The sequence below is a fragment of the Eufriesea mexicana genome, unplaced genomic scaffold (genome assembly GCF_001483705.2).
Source record: "Eufriesea mexicana isolate 0111107269 unplaced genomic scaffold, ASM148370v2 scaffold3377, whole genome shotgun sequence".
NCBI lineage: Eukaryota > Metazoa > Arthropoda > Insecta > Hymenoptera > Apidae > Eufriesea > Eufriesea mexicana.
Genome location: NW_016911411.1, coordinates 1,031,026 through 1,053,824, shown reverse-complemented (window position 1 = coordinate 1,053,824; position 22,799 = coordinate 1,031,026). Strand labels below are relative to the sequence as shown.

The 22,799-nt window shown below is 38.8% G+C and overlaps 1 protein-coding gene across 1 annotated transcript in view; it reads left to right on the top strand.

The window, feature by feature from the left end:
* Positions 1-14,671, top strand: part of sli (slit guidance ligand) — a 50,590-nt gene extending 35,919 nt beyond the window's left edge. The window contains exons 17-30 of the mRNA XM_017904791.1: positions 61-224; positions 1,779-1,980; positions 2,068-2,139; positions 3,472-3,543; positions 4,850-4,921; positions 4,999-5,162; positions 6,024-6,243; positions 8,800-9,109; positions 9,924-10,137; positions 11,500-11,961; positions 12,768-12,971; positions 13,115-13,264; positions 13,548-13,687; positions 14,081-14,671. Of these exons, the coding sequence (XP_017760280.1) occupies positions 61-224; positions 1,779-1,980; positions 2,068-2,139; positions 3,472-3,543; positions 4,850-4,921; positions 4,999-5,162; positions 6,024-6,243; positions 8,800-9,109; positions 9,924-10,137; positions 11,500-11,961; positions 12,768-12,971; positions 13,115-13,264; positions 13,548-13,687; positions 14,081-14,167 (2,533 nt within the window). The 3' untranslated portion in view covers positions 14,168-14,671. The remainder of the gene's footprint in view (positions 1-60; positions 225-1,778; positions 1,981-2,067; positions 2,140-3,471; positions 3,544-4,849; positions 4,922-4,998; positions 5,163-6,023; positions 6,244-8,799; positions 9,110-9,923; positions 10,138-11,499; positions 11,962-12,767; positions 12,972-13,114; positions 13,265-13,547; positions 13,688-14,080) is intronic.
* The last annotated feature ends 8,128 nt before the right edge of the window (positions 14,672-22,799 follow it).

The following is a 22,799-nucleotide window of genomic DNA, read 5'->3' as shown; positions in this document are numbered from 1 at the left end:
TACTTCGTGCTTCCGTGCGCATAATTAATGGCAGTCTAATAAATTGCTTTACATTTTCAGCATCATGCAAGGCAATCCTTTGTCGTGTAATTGTCATCTCGCGTGGTTCGCCGGATGGCTGAGGAAACGCGACATATCTGGCGTTGTGGGACGCTGTCACGATCCGCCACGATTGAAGGACGTTGTCATCAAAAACATCCCTCATCACGAGTTCAAATGCAACAGTACGATCACTCGTATTAATAACCCTTTCCGAACTTTCCCTCCCGTGTCTCGAGTATTCGTAAAGTATTTTTTAAATAATATTCAGGGAAAAGTTAGGCGATTTTCTGTCCCCACAAATGTGGCTAACGCGTGTTTAATTTAATCGTGTAACTCGTTCATTTTCGAGAATTTTCTACAGTCGTAATTATAACACAGTTTTTGGAAAGAATCAAATTTAGTTGAGACGATTTTCATTCGAATATATAGTTCGAAAAATAAGAAATATGAATGACAATTGTTTAAGAATTTTTAGGTGTCGTTTATAAATTAACCCTTTGCACTCGACGATTTTTTGGTTAAAGAAGAGTAGAAATTCAAAGATTGTCTACTAAAAAACTGACGATACTTTTTTCAGCAGTAGATAAAGAATTATATAATAACAGAATTGTAGAATTATTACATTAAATTTGATATATTAATTAATATCGATCTTCCAAATTTTATGAAACGGTGACTGAAGCTCACCTCTCGAGTGCAAAGGGTTAAAAATTAGTTAATATTCGTTAAAATTAATACGATATATAAATATTGAAATAGGAACTTTGGTAGGATACTTTGAATTTCGATGCATGTATCTAGTCAGAAGAATTTATATGTCGTTGCTTTGGTTTGCAACTTCTTCTAGCGTGCGTATGTAGATAAATTCAGGCGTAACGAAGCGAGAAATATGAATATTAGAAAGCGAAGAATCATTGTGAGAATGAATTCCGGACAAACATCGTTAATCAAAGTGACGAGTTAATTTGTCATTCGCAGCTGACGGGTTAATAGACTCGAAAAAATATACCAATCAGTATGCGATCATAACTCATCCAGAGTGTAATCTACATCGACACTTATTTATCCTGCGTGTAACTAGAGTCGTTTTATATCGTCAAATTAATATAAAGCACGCAAGCACTAGAGTAATTTCGAAATCCGATAATTCACTGATCCAAGTACAGTCAAATATAAAATATTCTATTATTTAATTAATTTCGAATTTTGAAATATCAAAGATCCATTGCATCGCGAAACTGATATTATTGTAATAGAAATTCTTAATTTAACCCTTTGCACTCGACGGTGTTTTGGCTAAGGAAGAGTAGTAGTTCAAAGATTTTCTGTTACAAGGCTGACGATATTTTTCTGAGTAGTGAATAAGAAGTCACGTGATAATTAACACTTAGAATTATTTGATTTCGATACCTCGCACACTATCTGAAATGTGACATATTAATGAATATCGAGCTTCGAAATTTTATCAAATGGAGACTGGAGGGCTCAAAGGACTCTCGAGCGCAAAGAATTAATAACTACTTAATGGTAACTCAAGGATGACTGTAGATATATCAGGAAATCCGTTGAAAAATGTATTCTTATGAATCACTTTGATCAATGATGGACACAGTCTGTGAGAGTAACAGCTCGTTTCTATGAAGCCAGTTAGAAGGTTTCTTGCCACGATCAAGATCCTTTGATTACCCGGATTGATCCCGAGATTAACGATCCATCGTCTACTTTACGAACCACAGACGACAGCATGGGTTGCCTAGGAGACGATTACTGTCCACCCCAATGTAATTGCGCCGAGTCAGTGGTGAGGTGTTCGAGGTCTCAGCTTACGGAGATTCCACGTGGGATTCCGCCGGAAACCACCGAGCTGTATTTGAACGAGAACGACATCAAGACGATCCAACCGGAGAGGCTGAGCCACCTGAAGATCCTCGCTAGACTGTAAATAAAACTCACGTGCGACCTCGTAACGTTTGGTCCATGACTATAGAGGAAACACCTAACACCGTCTCTTCCTTTGCCTTTCAGGGACCTGAGCAACAATCAGATCGGTATGCTGTCGAACGACACCTTCAGGAACCTCACCAAGCTCTCACACCTGTAAGTACATGACTAGGATGTAACTCTTTCAGCGGGACCATTTTCTTTTTTTTTTTTTTATTTTTAATGTGACATTACGAAGATTGCATCGATTTTTACTATGACATTTCTAATTTTCACGATTTTATTAGTGGCCGTGAAAAATTACCATTTTAATGGGAGACACCTCATTCTGTGTGACCATTTCTTGCCTTATTCGCGAATTTTTTATTTTTAACGTGGTATTACGAAGATTGCATCGATTTCAACTATGACATTCCTAATTTTCACGATTTTATTAGTGGCCGTGAGAAATTACCATTTTAATGAGAGACACCTCATTCTGTGTGACCATTTGTTGCCCTATTTGCGAATTCTTTATTTTTAACGTGGTATTACGAAGATTGCATCGATTTCAACTATGATATTCCTAATTTTCACGATTTTATTAGTGGCCGTGAGAAATTACCATTTTAATGAGAGACACCTCATTCTGTGTGACCATTTGTTGCCCTATTTGCGAATTCTTTATTTTTAACGTGGTATTACGAAGATTGCATCGATTTCAACTATGATATTTCTAATTTTCACGATTTTATTAGTGGCCGTGAGAAATTACCATTTTAATGAGAGACACCTCATTCTGTGTGACCATTTCTTGCCTTATTCGCGAATTTTTTATTTTTAACGTGACATTACGAAGGTTACATCGATTTCTACTATGATATCCCTAATTTTCACGATTTTATTAGTGGCCGTGAAAAATTACCATTTTAATGAGAGACACCTCATTCTGTGTGACCATTTCTTGTCCTATTTGCGAATTCTTTATTTTTAACGTGGCATTACGAAAATTGCATCGATTTCTACTATGATATTTCTAATTTTCACGATTTTATTAGTTGCCGTGAGAAATTACCATTTTAATGAGAGACACTTCATTCTGTGTGACCATTTCTTGCCTTATTCGCGAATTCTTTATTTTTAACGTGGTATTACGAAGATTGCATCGATTTCAACTATGACATTTCTAATTTTCACGATTTTATTAATAACCGTGAAAATATTAATAATTAAAAGAATTTATTAATTATTTAGTGATACTCACCTCCTCCAGTGTTACCATTTCTCCTCTTTTTCGTGAATTTTTATTTGTACCAAGATGTTACGAAGATTTACTCGATGTTATCACAAGTGTCTTCGAATCTCAGGATTTCATTGATAATATTGGCCCTGTAGCTATCGGTACTCCATCCGATGTGTAACCTTCTTGACCTTTGACCTACCAACAAATTTTTTCATTATTACCACGACACCACGAAGATCTAATGTGCGTTATCTTTGTTTTTCCAGAATAATCAGCTACAATAAGCTGCAGTGTATCGAACGCAACGCTCTGGCCGGCTTGAAATCTCTGCGGATAATGTGAGTTTGAAATTGCATAATTTCATTTCTCGAACAATACGCTGATTTATACGTCGTTTCGCGCGTCGAGTGCGTTCCATGAATTTCATGGAGAAAGAATTGCTGGAAATAACGCCATAAAAGGGACGAAATCGCGAACATAGCGGCCAGGTGCCATTTTTCTCGCACAAGGGGGACCGTTTCTGGAAACACGAGTGTTCCCAGTCCTCTTTGGTTGCCCGCGAATGCGAGCGCAGATGGGGTGAAAAACAATTGATAATGGGGCATACATTAAGGTTCGATAATGGAATAAATAAAAGCGGCGATGTTTGGAGAAACGATCTCTGTTAAATTAACGGTCGAGAGCGTGCCGTTTTATCGATCACAATTGTCGCTGATTTATCGTCATACGTTTATTCTGATTGCGTTATTAATTCCTTGATGAGGACAATTTGAGGACCGAGCGTTCTTTATGGCCGTAATTATTATAATTAGTTCGTTAAATCGTTTTTGCGTGCTCATAAAGTTATGAACAGGTTTATCGGGCCGGATATTACAAATTTATTCGGAATTAACATTTCCAAGGATTCGATTTATCGTATTACATCAGCGAGCGATAATTCCAAGTGCAGATTCTTGTTAATGATGTTAATGACACTTAGTGACAGTGATAATTGGCGAAATTTTAACGATGGTACTGCAAGTCCCTGTTACGTTTATATCGACACTTGACGAATATTAGTAGAAACAAATTTGCTATTAAAATAATAAAAAATATAATACTAAATTAATTCTACGACAGTAGTAGAAATTATCCAAATTTTTCTAACCAGTAGACAAACTGTCAAATTAATAAAAGCAACTGATTTTTTAATTTTTACAGTTACTTGAAATATACAGAAATGAATGTTGAGAATATCGATAAATAAGAAGATAATTATTTTGCAACCTATATCGACTCCTTACTATAAACTGGACAGAGAATTAAACCCAAATTTACAATCCAAGCTAACTCTTGTAACTATATACTGTACATAATTTACATAAAATTATTTCCAATACAAAATAACTAGGAGCAAATTCAATCTTCAAGTAACATTGCAAACAAGCCTGCGTTATAAACAATTAATACAGACTTATTTTCAATCCAAACTGGCTAAGGGCAGATTTCCAATTGAAAATAAACCCCGTTAAGAACCCCACCTTCAATCCAATACAAAATTAACGTGACGCCGTTATCAGTTCCGCATCGTTGTCGCAAAATCAATTTGACAGAACACGAATCCTTCAGCTACAATGAACGATCATTTAAATTCCCGGATTGCAGGTCTCTGCACGGCAACGACATATCGGTGATCCCCGAGGGCGCGTTCGAGGATCTTCAATCTATAACCCATCTGTGAGTATCCCTCTACCGGCAGCGCGACGAACTCACTGCTCGCCCTCCGTCGATAATTCAGTAACCTGTGTTTATAGCGCTCTGGGGTCCAACCCGTTGTACTGCGACTGCAGCATGGGCTGGCTGGCCGAATGGGTGAAGACGGATTACGTGGAGGCAGGCATCGCGAGATGCATGGAGCCTCCAGCTATGAGGGACAAGCTGTTGCTGACGACACCTGCGGCCGCATTCCAATGCGAAAGTATGTATTTCCTCGACAGATATCGCGATCGTGGCGAGAGTGGCCAGCTGTGCTGGTCGGGTTGCCGGGAAATCCACTCGACCAGATCTCGAGTTAGCGATGTCTTATGCACCTGGAAAGATGGATATCTGGGTCAGGTATACGCAGATCACTGGAATCACGGTACAAGTGTTCTGGTATTCGAGTTTCGGTACAGAAATTCTACTCTGAACTGGTTTTTCATAATATTGACCGTCGAAATTGAGTTACTGCTAGGTTAGGTTAGGTCTAATAGTAAGATTGGTATTTGCGAAGAGGACACTCGATTTTAAGGGTTCTCAGTTAAATTCGGGGTGGATTGGAGTCTTGAGAGCAGAATTTGAAACTTCGTAAGGTCTCGAATAATTTCGAAACTCGAGTTCCGATTTGGTTTTCAATTGGATCCTTTTTTGGACGTTTCTGGATTTATAATCCAAAACTTTTGCACCGATTATCGTCCATAATTAAACAAAAGGAACACGTTTTTATCAAACACGTGCAACTGTATTCGATCATTTTGTATTTCCTTTTACCTCAGTTTCTAAAATTTCGAAACGCAAAAAGGTGTAGGAATATTGGCAAGACTCGAGGCCTGAAATTCCGAGACGTTTCGAGGTTCCGATATTTCGAGAAATTCGCCCCTAATTTTGGAAACCTGACGGAAAATTCGGAAGATGCATGGATCTGCTGGCCGCTGTTGCTCCACGATCGCCAAACGTTCTACAGATGTTTTTGATTTCTCACTGGCCTCTGACGCAGTCTGTTTAGTTCATGGTTTTTTGGCCCGTTGTCACAATGGGGTACTAAAATTGCTCATTAATCGTAGACCTTTCTTCCGCGCAGCCAAGCAACAGCCAGCCGAAGTCCTGGCCAAGTGCGACCTGTGCTACACCTCGCCATGCCAGAACGGAGGATTTTGCGAGACGCTCCCGGACCGGAAGTTCCGTTGCAAGTGCGCGCCAGGATATCATGGGGACCGGTGTGAACATAAAATTGACGCGTGCTATGGAAATCCTTGCCGGAACTCCGGAGCTTGTAAAGTATTGGAAGAAGGAAGATTCAGGTATCAAACGTGCCGACTAAATCGTAGTGAATTTTTAGCCCAAGCTCGTTCGGGTCTGATTTCTATGTGCTCGTTCAGTGGTGCCCGTAGAATTGTCTGCGACGGACTCTAATCCACCCTTTCCTTTCTATGTACACGTAGCATTCCATTGTAATTTTACTTGAAACCTATTTATTTTTAATTTCCTTTTTAATCTCAATTTCAATTTCAATTTTAACCACTTGCGCCGGAGAGACGTGTCACGCACGTCGTAACGCTTTTGTCACAGAATCGCCAACCACGTGGTACACACGTCGTTAGGCAATCGTTACAGAAACACTGCACCGTTCTGGCACACGAGTCCGTGAATGTCTTGCCACCTCTAGTGGTTAATTGTATTAACTTACAATGTAAACCTTTTAGTTCTATAGAGCAGAAATTCATATGGAAACTCGTGAAATATGTATAAAGAGGAGTTAATATGAGAAAAGATTTTTTAATTTGAATATTTAATTTGGAATATAGTTTTTAATATAAAGATTGGTACTTAAGTGTATTTTTAAATAGTATTTTTACTTAATTCGATAGTTGGTATAGGATTAAATATATTATATTAGGTCTACCGAAAAGTTCTGTCCGTTTTTGAAGTAAAAGAAAATAATACATTTTCAACAAATTTATTTATATTTATCTAACAATATCATTTTCATCGTTACTTATGACCACTTTCTAGGATGATGGAAATTTGTGAATTCCATTTTCTCGGAAGGCCTAACTTTTAGAGTAAAGAATTCGAGCAGTGTTTGCTTCGCATCTGCTTCATTTTCCAAACTTTGTCGCTTCAAAAAATTTTGGAGCGAAAGAAACAGATGGTAATCGAATTAGGTATTAAGTCTGGAAAGTATAGCGAATTCGACAAGACTTCAGGTGACAAAACTTTCCGGTAGACCTGATATAATTTGTTGTATGAAATTGGAGAGAAAGAAAATAGTGGTTGGATTAGAGTCCTGCTGCAGATACACACAATCACGAGTTCGAACCTGTGCATTTGCTGTAGCTCGATCGATTTCTTTTTGGCCCTTCCTCGCACGGAAGGCAGTAGTTTTGGTCAGAAATTGAGTAGACGTGCACGTGAAGTACAGATGTATTTGGTGAAAAACGGTAGCTTTGAGTACCCACTGTAGCATACTGCATCGATCTCGAAAGAGGAATCGACACTCGTATCATCGAGTACAGGCGCAATTTGACGAAAGTACATTCGCTGTTTAGTAGTGTAAAGCAACGATTACGAATCCATCTGGCGCATTTTCCTTTTGTTTTTTCTTCAAATTTACGAACATGCTAACGAAGGACCTAATATCGCGCCGCGATGTATTTCCTGAAAAATACACGGGGAAACGTATTTGCATTGTAAAAGCGCTGTTTAACGTATAAGTAGAGTATGAAATGTAGTTTCAGTAGCAGTAAATTGCACGTACAAAAAGCGTGCACTGTTGTATGAATAAATAAAACGGGACCTCTGCACGTGAGCCCCGAAGAGTAGCAGCTACACGTAACGATCTATCGACGAAGCAATTACGATTCAGCGGTTCTTTCTTCCAAGCTTATTATCATATTAATGTTCAAAAAAGTCACTTTAAAATACCTGGAAATAAACACCGCGAATATCGCGAGTGCTATGTTAATGAAAACTACAGAATATTACTAAATTTTTAAAAATAAAAAATTCCAGGATAATGACAAATTTCCAGAAAAATACAGAATTCCAAAATAATAGGAAATTTCAAATAAATATTGTATTCCAAAATAATAACAAATTTTTAAAAATACAGCACTGCTGTATTTTTCAGAATAACACTAAATTTTTAAAAATACAGTATTATATAATAATACTGTGTTAATCAAAATTACGGAATAATAAATTTTTAAAAATGAAAAATTGCAGGATAATAACAAACTTCCCAAAAATACAGAATTCCAAAGTAATGGGAAATTTGAAATAAATATTGTATTCCAAAATAATAATAAATTTTTAGAAATACAGCACTGCTGTATTTTTTAGAATAACACTAAATTTTTTAAAACACAGTATTATATAATATTACTGTGTTAATCGAAATTATGGAATAATACTAAATTTTTAAAAATGAAAAATTGCAGGATAATGACAAATTTCCCAAAAATAGAGAATTCCAAAGTAATGGGAAATTTCAAATAAATACTGCATTCCAAAATAATACTAAATTTTTAAGAATCTAATATTACAGAATAATACTAAATTTTAAAAAATAGATAATTCTAGAATAACAGCGAATTTAAACAAAAATACAGCACTCTGGAATAATAAAAAATTTCAAAAAATTTAATTGACTCGGAATTTTTAATTTTTAATAAATTTGAAGTAACTTAAAAATGAAAATTCTTCTTAACTCTTACGTCTGAGAGGTTTATAATGAATGAGGGATCGCGGAAAATTCGTCGATAGGTGGGTTACGTGTGAAACGATAGATTGGCGAATATACCGCGATCGAAGAACGTGGTCAATGTCTCGATTGACGATCAGTCCGTGTGTGACAGTTGCGACTGCGCCCCCGGGTACAAGGGACTTCGATGCGAGAACAACGTCGACGACTGTGAGAACAACAAGTGCGCGAATAACGCAACCTGCGTCGACCTCATACAGGCCTACAGATGCGACTGCGCCCCAGGATTCATGGGCGAGTATTGCGAGGAGAAGATACCCTTTTGCACAAAAGGGCACGACCCCTGCGAGAACGGGGGCCGGTGCGTCGACCACGGGACCCACTATAGCTGCGAATGCCCAATCGGCTTCGCCGGCCTCAATTGTTCCACTAACCTGGATGACTGTGTTGACCATATTTGCCAGGTACGTATCCTTTTTCCCTTTTTTCCGAAATTTTCTCATGATTAATTAGAAAATTTTGAGAAATTACAATAAGTCATACGTGTATTGACTTTTGAAATATCCTGTAGCATATACTGTACTGCCTGGAAATTTTATTATTACTGTTTGGAGTTGAGTATAATTTGAGGTAATCTGGTGTGATATGTTGACCTAATTATAATACAGTTAATTATAATTAATAATTAATAATATGGTTAATTATAATACACCTTTTGAAAGAATGATCTATCCTTTTTTGAAATCTACTGCAGCCTTTGGAAATTTAGTATTAAATATTATCTCCAATGAATTATTGGGATATTTTGATAAAAGTCGATCAAACTATAATCACGTTCGCAAATTTTAAATTATGTACGATTCTGAATAGATTGGCGAGACGTCGTAATCAAAAATGGCCTACTCCACTTGGAAATATACAATAGTTTTCAGAAATTAAAAATTTGATATAATTTTAAATAAATCGTCTAATGTCAAAAATAGGATTTGGTTTTAGTCTGAGGAAATGAAGTTCCTCTGCTATCTGCAACCTTTTATTTCGGTATATTAAAAATTTCATACGCGTAGAACTCTCTGGGACCACTGATTAAAATTTAATTTAATTTTCCCACCTCCAAAGTCCACGGTAATAAAAACGTATAGTAATGCTATTGTTAATTCGATTTGGAAAATGAGACTTCGCCATTCGTGGCTTTTAACCTCGGCGTACATGGGATACCAAAGTTTGGAATTGCATATTGAAATTTATATTTCGACGTTTTTCTTTTCTCTTTTTTAGAACGGTGCTACTTGCATCGACGGCATAAACAATTACAAGTGTGAGTGCGCGGCGGAATATACAGGGAAATACTGCGATGCTACACCCTCGACAGCCATGCTCTATCCACAGACTAGTCCATGTGCACACCATGACTGTCAGCACGGTGCATGCTTCCAACCAGCTCCCGCTTCCGCCGCGGACTACCTCTGCCAGTGCCACCCCGGCTTCACCGGTGAGTAACTTGTTTCATCACTTTAAACCTGACGAGAACACCTATAAAAGTCCTCCCACTTTTACTTTTATCGTTCTAACATCAACTCCAACGAAACCTCGCATTTTCTCATCCCATAAAATTCTCTCGGTGAGTTCTTGCTATCAAACAGTAGTTCCCTCTCTTCCTTCTAATTTCAGCAAAAATAACCGTTGAAATTGGTATTAGAAATTAGATAAAAGCTAAAATTATATCTAGATAAGGGTATTTGTAGATATTAAATTAAATGAGAAATCACTGTCGTTGGGAAATTATAGAGTAGAATATTTGGATTAAAGTGTGAGAGGTATAACCATTAACGATTGCAATAGAAATTAGGTAAAAGCTGAAATTACATCTGAATAAGGGTAATTTCAGATATTAAATTAAATAAGAAATCAGTGTTATGGGGAAATTTAGAGTGGAATATTTGGGTTAGAGTGTGAGAGGTATGATAACCATTAACGATTGCAATAGAAATTAGGTAAAAGCTGAAATTACATCTGAATAAGGGTAATTTCAGATATTAAATTAAATAAGAAATCAGTGTTATGGGGAAATTTAGAATGGAATATTTGGGTTAGAGTGTGAGAGGTTTGATGACCATATTAACAATTGCAATAGAAATTAGATAAAAGCTGAAATTACATCTGAATAAGGGTTATTTCAGATATTAAATTAAATAAGAAATCAGTGTTATGGGGAAGAGGAGTATAGAGTAGAATATTTAGATTAGAGTGTCAAAGGTATGATAACCATATTAACAATCGCAATAGAAATTAGATAAAAGCTAAAATTATACCTGGATAAGGGTAATTTCAGATATTAAATTAAATAAGAAATCAGTGTTATGGGGAAGAGGAGTATAGAATAGAATATTTGAATTAGAGTGTCAAAGGTATGATAACCATATTAACAATTGCAATAGAAATTAGATAGAAGCTAGAATTATATCTAGATAAAAATATTTCTAGATATTAAATTAAATGAGAAATTGTGTTATGGGGATGTTATCGCATATAACACTTGGAGGTTAGAGATATGAATAAATAATATTTAATTTAGAATATTAAAAGGGTTCAGACTATCTGGGTTCAGGTATTTGAGGTTTAATCGAAGCAAAGAAAATTTAATTCAAGTAATTATTTAATTTTGCTATCATTAATAATAAAATCCTAAGATATGGTATATTAGGTTGGCCAATAAATAGCGTTGGATTCCCAATCATCAAGTGTCTTATCTCTAAAATAAAAATTTAAAATTTTATATGAAAAGTACCGACGTTGTTTCTTGGCCGGACTCGATAACAAAATAATAGAACTGATGGAAAACTTTGAACAAAAGGAAAACGATGCGAGTACCTGACGAGTTTGAGCTTTGTGGACAACAGCTCGCTGGTCGAGCTGGAGCCGCTACGCACGAGGCCAGAAGCGAACGTGACCATCGTCTTTGAGACCACGCAGGAAAACGGGGTTCTCCTCTACGACGGCCAAAATGGCGACCATATCGCCGTGGAATTGTTCAAAGGACGCATTAGGGTCTCGTACGACGTTGGTAACTATCCAACCTCGACGATGTACAGTTACGAAACGGTGGCCGATGGAAAACCTCACGTGGCTGAGCTTCTCGCGGTGAAGAAGAACTTCACGATGAGGGTCGACCGCGGTTCTGCCAGGAGCATTATTAACGAGGGTCCCAAGGAGTACCTGAAACTCGACGCGTCCATGTACGTCGGCGGCGTCGCGCCGGAAGTCGCCAACATTGCGCTCATGGAGTTTCACCTGATGAACATCACTAGCTTCCAGGGTCAGTTTCCGCTCGAGCTCGAAAATCAACTAAATAATTGGGAAAAGCCGATCTTGTACCGTTTTAATATTATTTCTAAATTATTAATAGCATATTTATTTTCTATTGTCCCATAAAGCTTTAAAAGTCCCAGTTTTACATATTTACAAATTTGACTATAGTAATTTTAATATACTCGTGTGCTACGTTAAACTATTAACTTATTAAAGTTATATTCCTATGCATTTTTCTATTAACACTTTGACTATCACATTGGTCATATATGACCAGCCGCGGTTTCTCCTGTGACACCACGGTGGTCTTGTAACCGGAGCGCTTGAACTGCTTGAACTACATTGAACTACACTGAATGAAAATTGACAGTTAGTGCATTTTGAATATAACCACCAATTAGAAGATACTTTGAAATAAAAAGTGCCCCATTGAACGATTAAAAATTTTTGTTAGAACATCAAAAATATATTGGAACAAATATTGCATCTAGCGGTGCACTCCCGTGGCGTACACGTGTGATTTCGGCATGGCAGTCAAAGGGTTAAAAGGGTAAACAGTAAATGAAATTGCACGAGAAAATTTTAGATAGAAATTGCAAAGAATTTCGAAAAATTTCCAAATTTTCAGGGAACCTACCAAACGCTTTCACTCGATAATTATCATAGTAAATCTAAGTAAGAAGAATTGAGGTCGCAAAATATAGTAGAATATTAATTATCGGACTCGGATAATTAAATATCGAAGTCTCAAACGTCAGAATGTATTAATATAATTATTTTCGACCTAACAATTCTTCGTTTCCTGTCTATCAGGCTACATCTCCGAGATGTGGATCAATCATAAGTTGGTAGACTTCAGCAACGCGGCAAAGATGCATCGCGTAACTCCCGGACGCTTGTCAAACGAGGAAGAAGCTGACGAGGCGCGAGACGTCGTGGAAGCGGAAGGAATTATGGGCAGCAACGGCAGCAACGAGGAATTGATGCCAGAGGAGAACATGGCTCACGAACATTCCGGTACGATCCAACACCCTATTCTATATAATATTTCTCGCTATATCCGAATACCTAACGCCGCGTTATTAGATATTTCGCATTGATATTAAATATCGCGTCGAATACGAAGGTTGACAGGCTAATTTACATGTCGTTTATTGCAGACATCGTTATGACGGGACCTGGCACGATAATTTCCGATCCCTGTGCGGGACACGAATGCAAGAAGGGTTCGCAGTGCGTGCCATCGCCGATCGGAAACGGATACCTGTGCCAGTGTCACATAGGGTGGCAGGGACGGTATTGCGAGAAAGGTACGTAGGTCCTATCATAGCATGAATAGACAATAAAATGGCTAAAATAATCTTGCCACGATCTAAATAATTATTTTTCAAATTTCAATCGATACTGAATAACGTAGACATAACTAGAGTTAGATGATATAATATAATACGTAAATAGGTTTGCAATAGTAGATTGCAAACTGGTTTGATGATGACATCTAGAAATGTTTGACAATTTTTGGGAAGATTTAATTTAAGAGTTAAACGAGATGATTGGGAGTGTTATTACAATTAAATTGTGCCTCTGTTTCAGCACCGACGTGTCGCAAGGAGCACACCAAAGAGTATTACAGTGAAAACGGATGTCGGAGTCGACGACTGGTGAAGCTTGCCAAGTGTTGGGGTAGTTGTGGCAACTCGTGCTGCCTGCCGCGGAAGATGAAACGGCGTAAGGTACGATTTAATTAAAGAAAATATTTACCATCTTGCTATTTACTCGCTTGGCAGTAGTACAAGCCTTGACATAGTCAGACGTATACATAAACAATCCGCTTTCATAATTCCATCTTTATACTCGTCTTCGTGTTCAATGAAATAAAAATTACCTTTCTTAATATTCCCCTTCCTCCCTTTCAAAATTTCATGTCGATCAGAGACGCGTGTTTTTTGAAACAACGCCCAAATATTTCTAAAAGGACACCCTCTCTGCCTTATCTCTCGTCAATTTTTGACGAATCACCAAACAGAGCTTCGCAATTGACTTCTTTCCCAATTTGTATTCTATATATAATGATAATAAATTTTGAGTAGACTATAAATAATCACTAGAACATGTGTGAACGACAGGTTCGACTGATCTGCGCCGACGGGATGCGGTACACGAAGGACGTCGATCTGGTGCGCAAATGCACGTGCACCCAGAAATGTTACTAGCCAGGACCGAGGGACGTCGAGCGCCACAGGTGTTCCATAAATACGCGTCGAGACGTATCGAGACCGAGAGGAAACCCCCGACAACCGAGACAGTGTCCCAATTCGAACTTTCAACGCTCACGACCGATGTGGCGAGAGTCGATCGCGAATCCGCGTAGACGAGTCCTCCTCGGCGCATCCTCGTGGAACGCGTGACGAAAGCATTGGGGCCCAACGGGACTGCCAGGCCGCTAATATTCGTAACGAAAAAATATAAAAGCGAGAGAAGTAAAAATGCAACAGACGAACAAAAATTGTAATAAAGATAGATGGACACACACTCGCAAAACAGCACACAGCCGGCTCAGTGTGATGTATATTCGAAGGTGGAAGAAAGAATTATATTGTGCGTGCGTGCGGATCACAGGACTATGAGAATTCGGGGAGAGGACAGTATCGACGCATACAGCGCTAGGTATTATATTAATCGACGTATGTTCAACGATTTGAGAGCGAAGAGTGGAAACTTGGTGCGAGAACAGGGACCGCAGAGGGCACCACTGGTGTTCGCGGTAGCCGCGCGTCAGTATCGTTCGCTCAGTGTGAAATAGATCTAATGGATGACGACGAGTAATGGTGATGGTGGTGGATGGTAGTGGTTGAAACTAAGAATGAGATAAGAATTCACGCTTAACGTTGGTCGATCTCTCAGAGGTTCCCTTTTTCTCGTTCGACGATCCTCTGATAACGATCGTCGGCGGACAACGAGGAACTTTTAGCTCGGAAGTCCAAAACGGTGAACGTGAAATTTTCGAGATAATCGTCTAGGGATTGTTGTTAATGAAATTCTCACACCTTCGTTCAATGTTCAGTGTCGCAAGCTTCGGTTTCTCGATGTTAAGAATTTAGTCTGAGAGGTCGAAATTTCGCAATTTTAAAACGTTCCACACCACGATACGGAACGACGAACGCTTCGCTAGCTCGCCGAGCTTCGTGCAACTATTTTCTCGACGATTTATATAATTGTAACTTAAGAGCAACTCGATAGAAGAAAGGGTAAAACGAGCAAAAGCGGTTAAAAAGTAAGGATAAGAGACAGTCGCGTATGTATTAAAAGATGTATAGGGAGTTTTCGTGTTTCTCTGAACAAAAAAATATGTTTACCCATGTTAATCGTGGAACTTGATGGATTGTTAGGTCTATTGTCCTCTGAGTAAACGTTTATATAAAAGCAAGTTTCTCGAACAGACAGTTGCGTTTGCACCGGTTAAAAGAGAGAAGAAAGAAAAAGAAAAAAAAAAAATGCGAAAAAAAAGAATATCTGGCAGAAGATCCTCGAACAACACACATACAGACACGAACACACACATATACACGAAGAGACAAACATTTCCATTTCGACTCGCTTCGTTTTGTTACTACGTATTTTAATTACCCTATTATCATTTAAGCCACATTTCCTTTTTTTTATGAAGATTTAACCTCTCGGTATTTAGTGGGATAATTTAACACAGCGGAGGAAAGTATATATATATATATTATATATATATTTAAAAGACGTACCGTGTTTCTTGCCTCTTCCCTACAATTTCATTGCAACATCGGCGATTCCCGATAAAATCACGATTTTACATTTAGAAGAATTACACCGTGTCCCTCGTAACGAGCAGCTTTGAATAACGAAATTAGAGCTTGAGAGAAATTTCGAAGACTTTCCGTTTCTGCTATGTAATCCTCGGTAAAAGGCAAGAAATCATCGGGTGACCCGAGATCTCCACTGAAGGTGGACCGTCAGCGACCCCTAGAGCCTCGAATCTTTCATTCCACGGCCTAAGGTACAGTCCTCGAGGTTCGAGAAGCCGCGAATTGCACTCGTAGGGGTCGCTCCGAAGTGTGAAACGGGGTCGAGGAATTGGACGACCTCGCGTAGGACGGCGAATTGTAAATGGACGACGTCGAAGAGAGGGTCGAGCGTAACTGACGTGACTCCGGAACAATCTCTGCGCCCGGAAGCGGAGGACCGCGTAATTATTTTTGTATGAGCGCATTATTTAAACGTATGGTCGAGCGTCAACGATGAGTTTTGCGATTGTTTTTCATCGGGGAGGCGTGATTCGTTCGGAACTACTTAAGCCCCCCTCTTAATGTTTCGCGTACCTATTTAACGTGTACCTACTCTGCGGATAACTGCATTGCATCTTCCACTGCCAGTATTTAAGTCGTATATTTATTCGTCGTCACGTATCGATCCAGTGACGTGTGCAACACGTCGCGGATCTGTCGTTATCGATCGATTGTTCTTCATGCACTTTTCAGACACGCCTCTGCAACGCCCGTGGTTCATTCCAGGCAAACGAACTTTCTACAGGAGCACGATCGAGCCCTTTGCACTTTCAGCATCTCGGCAAGATGATCTTGTTTGGTTGGAACGTTTCGCGCGTCGTATCTTTTACGATTTCTTTCCGTTTTATTATTTTCATTGGGGGTAAAGAGGGGCAGAGAGAGAGAGAGAGAGAGAGATAGGGGGAAGATAGAGGGTGAGATCCATCTTCTTGGAAGGTGATCTAAAGTGCAAAGGGTCGAGCCAGTCGACAAAATACTCAGCAGTACGTGCACGGTGTTCAGCGTTTTCCAACCCTTTCGGTACGAGCCCTTCGAGGACGAAAAATAAGTCGAACGACTGCGATTCTCCGATCTCGGATTATTTCAACGATCTTTACTTTGTCGATCTTATCGTTAAACGATTCGTAATATTCGTACGTAAGGGTTAATTAAGTTAGCGATATGTATTCGAAGTTGCACGGCAGCGTAATAATTTTCTACGTTTATAATAGCGATTTTTCCTTGTAGAAAGTGTAAAATGATCAGCGAGTATTTATGAAATAAACGTTTATCGAGAAGGTTCCAATTAACGACTATAACCGATCACCGTCGTACCGAAAGGGGACCAACGAGAGAGAGAGAGAGAGGGAGGAAAGAGAAAAGGGGAAGAAGGAAATGAAATCTTTCTTATTATATCTAGATTAGGTCGTATGTAGTCATTCGTATAATTTCTTCTGCGCACGATTTTTAATTAATTTACATAAACATTTATCTTACGTTATTATCCATGTATTAGCGTTCCCCATGGAGGATTCATTGTAATAGCCTTCGTTTCGTGCTATTCTTTCGCGATGAAATTACTTTCACCGTTCTGCGTGCACGTTTCCTTCGGGTGGTGGAGGAAGAGAGGGTGGGAAGAAAGGAAAGAAGAATTAAGGAAGGGAGAACGAGACGAAGCATTATATCGTAGCAACCGTCGGATGTGTCACTTATTGTTATTGATTTTTCTCCTTGTATGCCGTAGAAAAAGTAATAGGTGTACCATAACGACGTATTTTACGAGTTTATAGTATTAATAGTAACGTAAGTTGCCTACCGCGTGTTGCGTTTCAGAAATTCATTTCTCCTCTATTGTACGAGTTTCGTTGCACAGCCACAGATCAACTGGACGTTGTTGTTGTTGTTAACACGTTGCTCGTTAATCGAGAATCTTATCCATCGACGAATCAACCTTTTCTTCTTTTATTTTTCTTTTTTTAATAAATGTTTGATTTTTGCGGCTTGCATCGTGTCTAAACTTCGTACGGAATTTTGGATTTGAGTAACGCTTTGTATGGACAGAGATGGCGAGCAACGTGCCGAATTGAATACTTGTAAGTGAAATTGAAAACAGGACGAGCAGACGCGATCGAAAGCTTTCAGAATTCCGACGACTCCGATGCGCGAGGATCTTCCATACCGACATACGGGCCTGATCGTTAACTCCATCTTCAGCTCAAGAAGTCTCATAGGGTCGTGAGAGATAATGCAGGAGATTTTATTCGTGAGACAACCGATTTAGCACTTAGGCGAAGAATCCAGACATCAAAATCGAGTTCAGGATCGGATAGCATTTCAAAATATTTTTGAAAATTGTACACTCGATAACGAGAACTCCGTGAAGAACTATGAGACCACGATTACACGATTTCCGGTATTATAGAATTCTCAGATCGATATTGCTTGAATAAATTTCAAAATTCTAAAATTATTGCAAAGATAGAAGAAATTTGCTATTTAGAGATACGGTTGACGAACTTAGGTTAGGTTAGATCTGTGCGTAACCGCCATTGTATACTACTCTATCCATTATCTGATTTTATTTCAGAAGAAATCGATCACATAAATAAATTCACAGATATTCCTAATTTGTCCTACTGAAACAGAACCCCAAAAGTCTACTAAAATTACTAAATCACGAATATTTTCCAGTTAGTACTTATTCGGTCTGATTTTCATTGACAAAACGAAAAAGCAAAAATAATGAAACTACTTTTCCTGTCCACGTTAAAACACTATTAAAATAACCGAGTCGACCTCGTTCAAAAATTCTCGGAATACAAACCTGGAAAATTAGAAATTACGAGATACGAAGATGTTAAACACTTTCTTGGATCAATATTCTCGTCGTCGTTATTCCGAAAGCTCGTCGATGCCAAGAAAAATTAAAAAGTGGAAATAAATAAATAACGAAAGAGAAACAGGACACAGAGGCCAGACGCAGACTGGAACGAGTCGAAAGACCTGTACCAACGCTGCTGGTCACACGAAGGAAGTTGCGAGGGCCGTAGTCATTAACGAATCCCGCATTCGACCAAACATAACGTGCGAGTAACTCTCCTTGTAACGAGATTAACGTTCGCGCGGGACGTTTAACCGAGAGCGAGAGAAGGAGTGGGGGGTCGGGTCGTCGGTGGGGATGACGGAGCGACGGAGGGGAAAGGGAGAAAGAGATATAGGATTTTCTACGAAGCTTAACGTCTATACTGGACAATAATTTGAGATGAGGCGATCGAGAATTCGATTTAAAACGTTCGGGAGGGGGTAACGGGTGGGTGGGTGGGGGTAGAAGCGGCGAAGGCGACGAAGAAAGTGTTCGAGACTTGTGATTGCTCGAAATTCCTAACGAGTTATATTTGTACATTTACTTTACGAGAAACCTTAATATATTTCACTCGATCGGTGGACTTATAGCGCATGCGACTGAAGTATACCAAGTTTTTAAGAGTCTTACGCTTAAAAGTATAGCAAATGCTTTCGTTCTCGGACCAGCCTACGAATGTATTATTCCTCGAACGGAGAATGACGATGACGCGTGCGCCGCGTCTGTCCGAGAGGCAGCTCGTTTCGTTTTATTTGGGGAGGGGGGATAACGAAAGGGAAACGTAAATAGGAAAGATAAAAAAAAAAAAAATGAAGCATTTGTTTCGTCGACTCAACACACTACCTAAATAACTGTAAACTGCGTAATAAATATAATTATTATTGTTCCTTCTCGATATACTCGTCTGCTGGTTGTTTTATTTCCTTCATTCTCCTGGGAGTGCAGCGAATGTTCGAATCTCGAATTAAGTCGAGGCTTGATAACCTCTGGCCTTGCGCAAAATAATCTTGGAAATTGGGCAAAACTTTTTTCATTTTTCTTCGGGTATCAAAGTCGAATTTCGAATAGGCCATGAGAGGAACTTCGAATGGATAGGTTATAAAATTGTATTTAGAACTGAAAGCTTAGCTTTGTTCTCCTGCGCGGAAAAAAAATTGTATATTTCTATAATTCCGAGGGTTTCCGAAATTTTTCCAAGCTCTTCCTAAAACAAATTCGAGGTGGTTGGAAAATTGGGGGATAAGATTGAATCTCGCCGAGACTTTGGTAGGGGAGGTAGCTTATGAAATTACTATGATCCTATGGAAATAAGAATTCGTGGGGGAGGCGAGCAAATTGCGGAGAAGGAGTGGGGAGAGTATGCGTATGCGCAGCTATCTAAGAACGTATGAATGAGGCACGTAACGTGAGGCTAACTGATCTGAATGGGCAGCGAGGAGATTCGAGTGTAAGTGCGTTTGAACGTGCAGCGCGTTTTGTCGTTAAAATTGGAAAAACGTATGGAGAAAGAAGAGAACGGGATAACTGCATGCCTAGAAGTATTATAGCTCTACAGTGCGCCGGTATATCGAGATAGGTTCTAGTAAAATCGAAATGTCTATGTTTATATGATGTAACAAATTCTCGAGCTAAGGACGCTATGAAATAAATGTATGCAAGGTTTAACAGAATTCCCCGTGTACGTTTCAATTTATTCACGTCTCGATGGTATCGGGGCTTCGAGATAATCTTATCTCGAGTGCCGAGCGGAATCGTCTCGTTCAATTCCGCGATCATCACGTTTCATAGGTAACACGTCCCGCTGATACCAGTTTACCCGGCAAGTAAAACGTGCCAAATAAGCTATTATAGTAATTAGCAATGATTGAAGCAATTTGTCGAAACGAGCCAGGATCTAATTCCTTCGTGTCGTTATGCCTTCTTTCCCGCGATTACGTAAACAGTGGTACAGAAGATAATGCGTTAGATAATTCGTTCGTTCAGACTGATACGCGATATCGCGTTGCAAATTACCTCGCAATGAACGAGAAACTTTGAGACTGAACGCCGAGAATCGCGAAAACGGACGCGAACGTGACGAAAAGAAAGTAACGGTTCCTCGTGACCTTGGAACGACCTTGTTCGCCAGTTACGCGACCTCTACGATCCCCCCGTGACCTTCACCTTTCGATGATAAGAGTTCAATGACCACGCGTGTCCTACAAATGACCTTGATCGCCGGTAACACGACCTCGTTGACCACTTGTGACCCTCTAATGACCTTGACCGCCGATAACACGTTTTCGACGACTGCCCGTGACCTTCAAACGACCTTGAACGCCGACGACACGACCCCTATGAGATTTCGTGACCTTTGCACAATCTTTACTGCCAATAATACGACCTACAAGAGCCTCCGTGACTTTCAAATGACCTTATTTCCTAATAACGTGATCTCGATGGCATCTCGAGACCTTCAGATGATCTTGACCGCCGGTGACACGGCCTCGGTGACCTCCTGCGACCTTCGAGTGACCTTGACTCTGGGTGCTACAATCGCTGTGACTTCTCGTGAATTTGAAATAACCTCGGCTGACCTTTTTTGACCTTGGAATGACCTTGACTTCTCATGACACCGCCCCGACGACCACACGTGGTCTTCGAACGATTTTAATTCACGGTATCGTGACATTCCTAATGACACTGTCGGAAAAATTCAACGAGATACGAAGTTTTTCGTGTAAAATAATTTATTTCATCGCGTAGGTGTTCTATTCGACGTGTTTGCGTTATGTAATTCAACCTGGTTGATGCCACTGGTTTCGAAATTCGTTCGCTGTCGTTAATTCTAACCAAAACACGAGTTGCAATCGCAGAATCCGCAGCATCATCGGCAAATGGACTTTTTCGCCAAATGAAGTCAACGTCATCGACCCTATCACGCGATACGCGGTCGCCAGGAACGACATTATCCATGCAATTAAACTCAATCACGTTGCATCCCGCCGTCCGATTGCCGATACGCGATTCGTGAGTTTTCTCGTCGTACTCGTGCAAAATTCGAGCGAAATTGATCACCCGTTACAGTTGCAAACCGTTTCTGATTATGAACACGCGTCCGCAAAAATCGGAAATCGTGTCGAGCAGTCGTCACCGATATAAAACAGAAACATAGTTAAAGAAATGGCGTATTTGCACCCGACATTTTGCGACATGGAAACTGAAATGGAAGCGACATAAAACATCACTTCAGCGAAATATAGAAATATCGTAAATATCTGTAACAAATTTTGAAACAAATTTTGAAAGGTCTCCACAAAATGTTACATAGGATGTAAAAATTTCGTAAAAGCGAAGTCAAAATACTGTTACTTTAAAGAAACCCTAACATAACCTAACACTACCATGATCGACCAAATAACCGGTCGATGAATAAACATCTAAAAAAGAATTTAAACAAAATTGGAATTACAGAAAATATTTAAAAATATTTAAAAAAATGTTTAAATGGAAAAGACATAAAACGAGACCATATTAGGGAAGTTGATACTATAGCTCCTGAAACGACGCGAAATTAAGCTCAGAAATCTTAAGGGATATTCTAGAGGATTTAGTGTGCTCCAAATTTTCACTTGTTTCGAAATTTCGAGAGATTGGAACAATGAACGAAACCTATTCTCTCAATTCAATGGTAATCTCGTTGGGACTCATCTACTTCAAACTGTGTTAAGTATTTCTTACTCTAAAATCCTATAGCATAATTTCTCTGTTGCTATTAATGATATAATACTTCTCTACACGAACTACATCTCTATTTAATTTTCCATTTATTTTTTCCTCCGATATTTAATTTCTCGCTCATCAATTTTGTATTTCCATTTTATTATTTTTCAACCGTATTTCTATTTGTTATTTTGCAACTATAATTCCGTTTTTTATCTTTACAATCGTATCTCGATTTTCTATTTTTTAAACAGATTTCCATCTCTTTATTTATTTCTTTATTTCTCATTTCTGTTTTAGATTTTTTAAATTGTTTCTCCGTTTCCTATTTTTCCATTGCATTCCAATCATACTTCCATTCCTCGTGTTTTAATTATACTTCCATTTTAATTTTTTTAATTCAATTTCTATTAATTATTTTCTAATTATATTTCCCTTTCCCTATTTCTCAATTACACGTCCATTTTTTATTTTTTAATCGTTTTC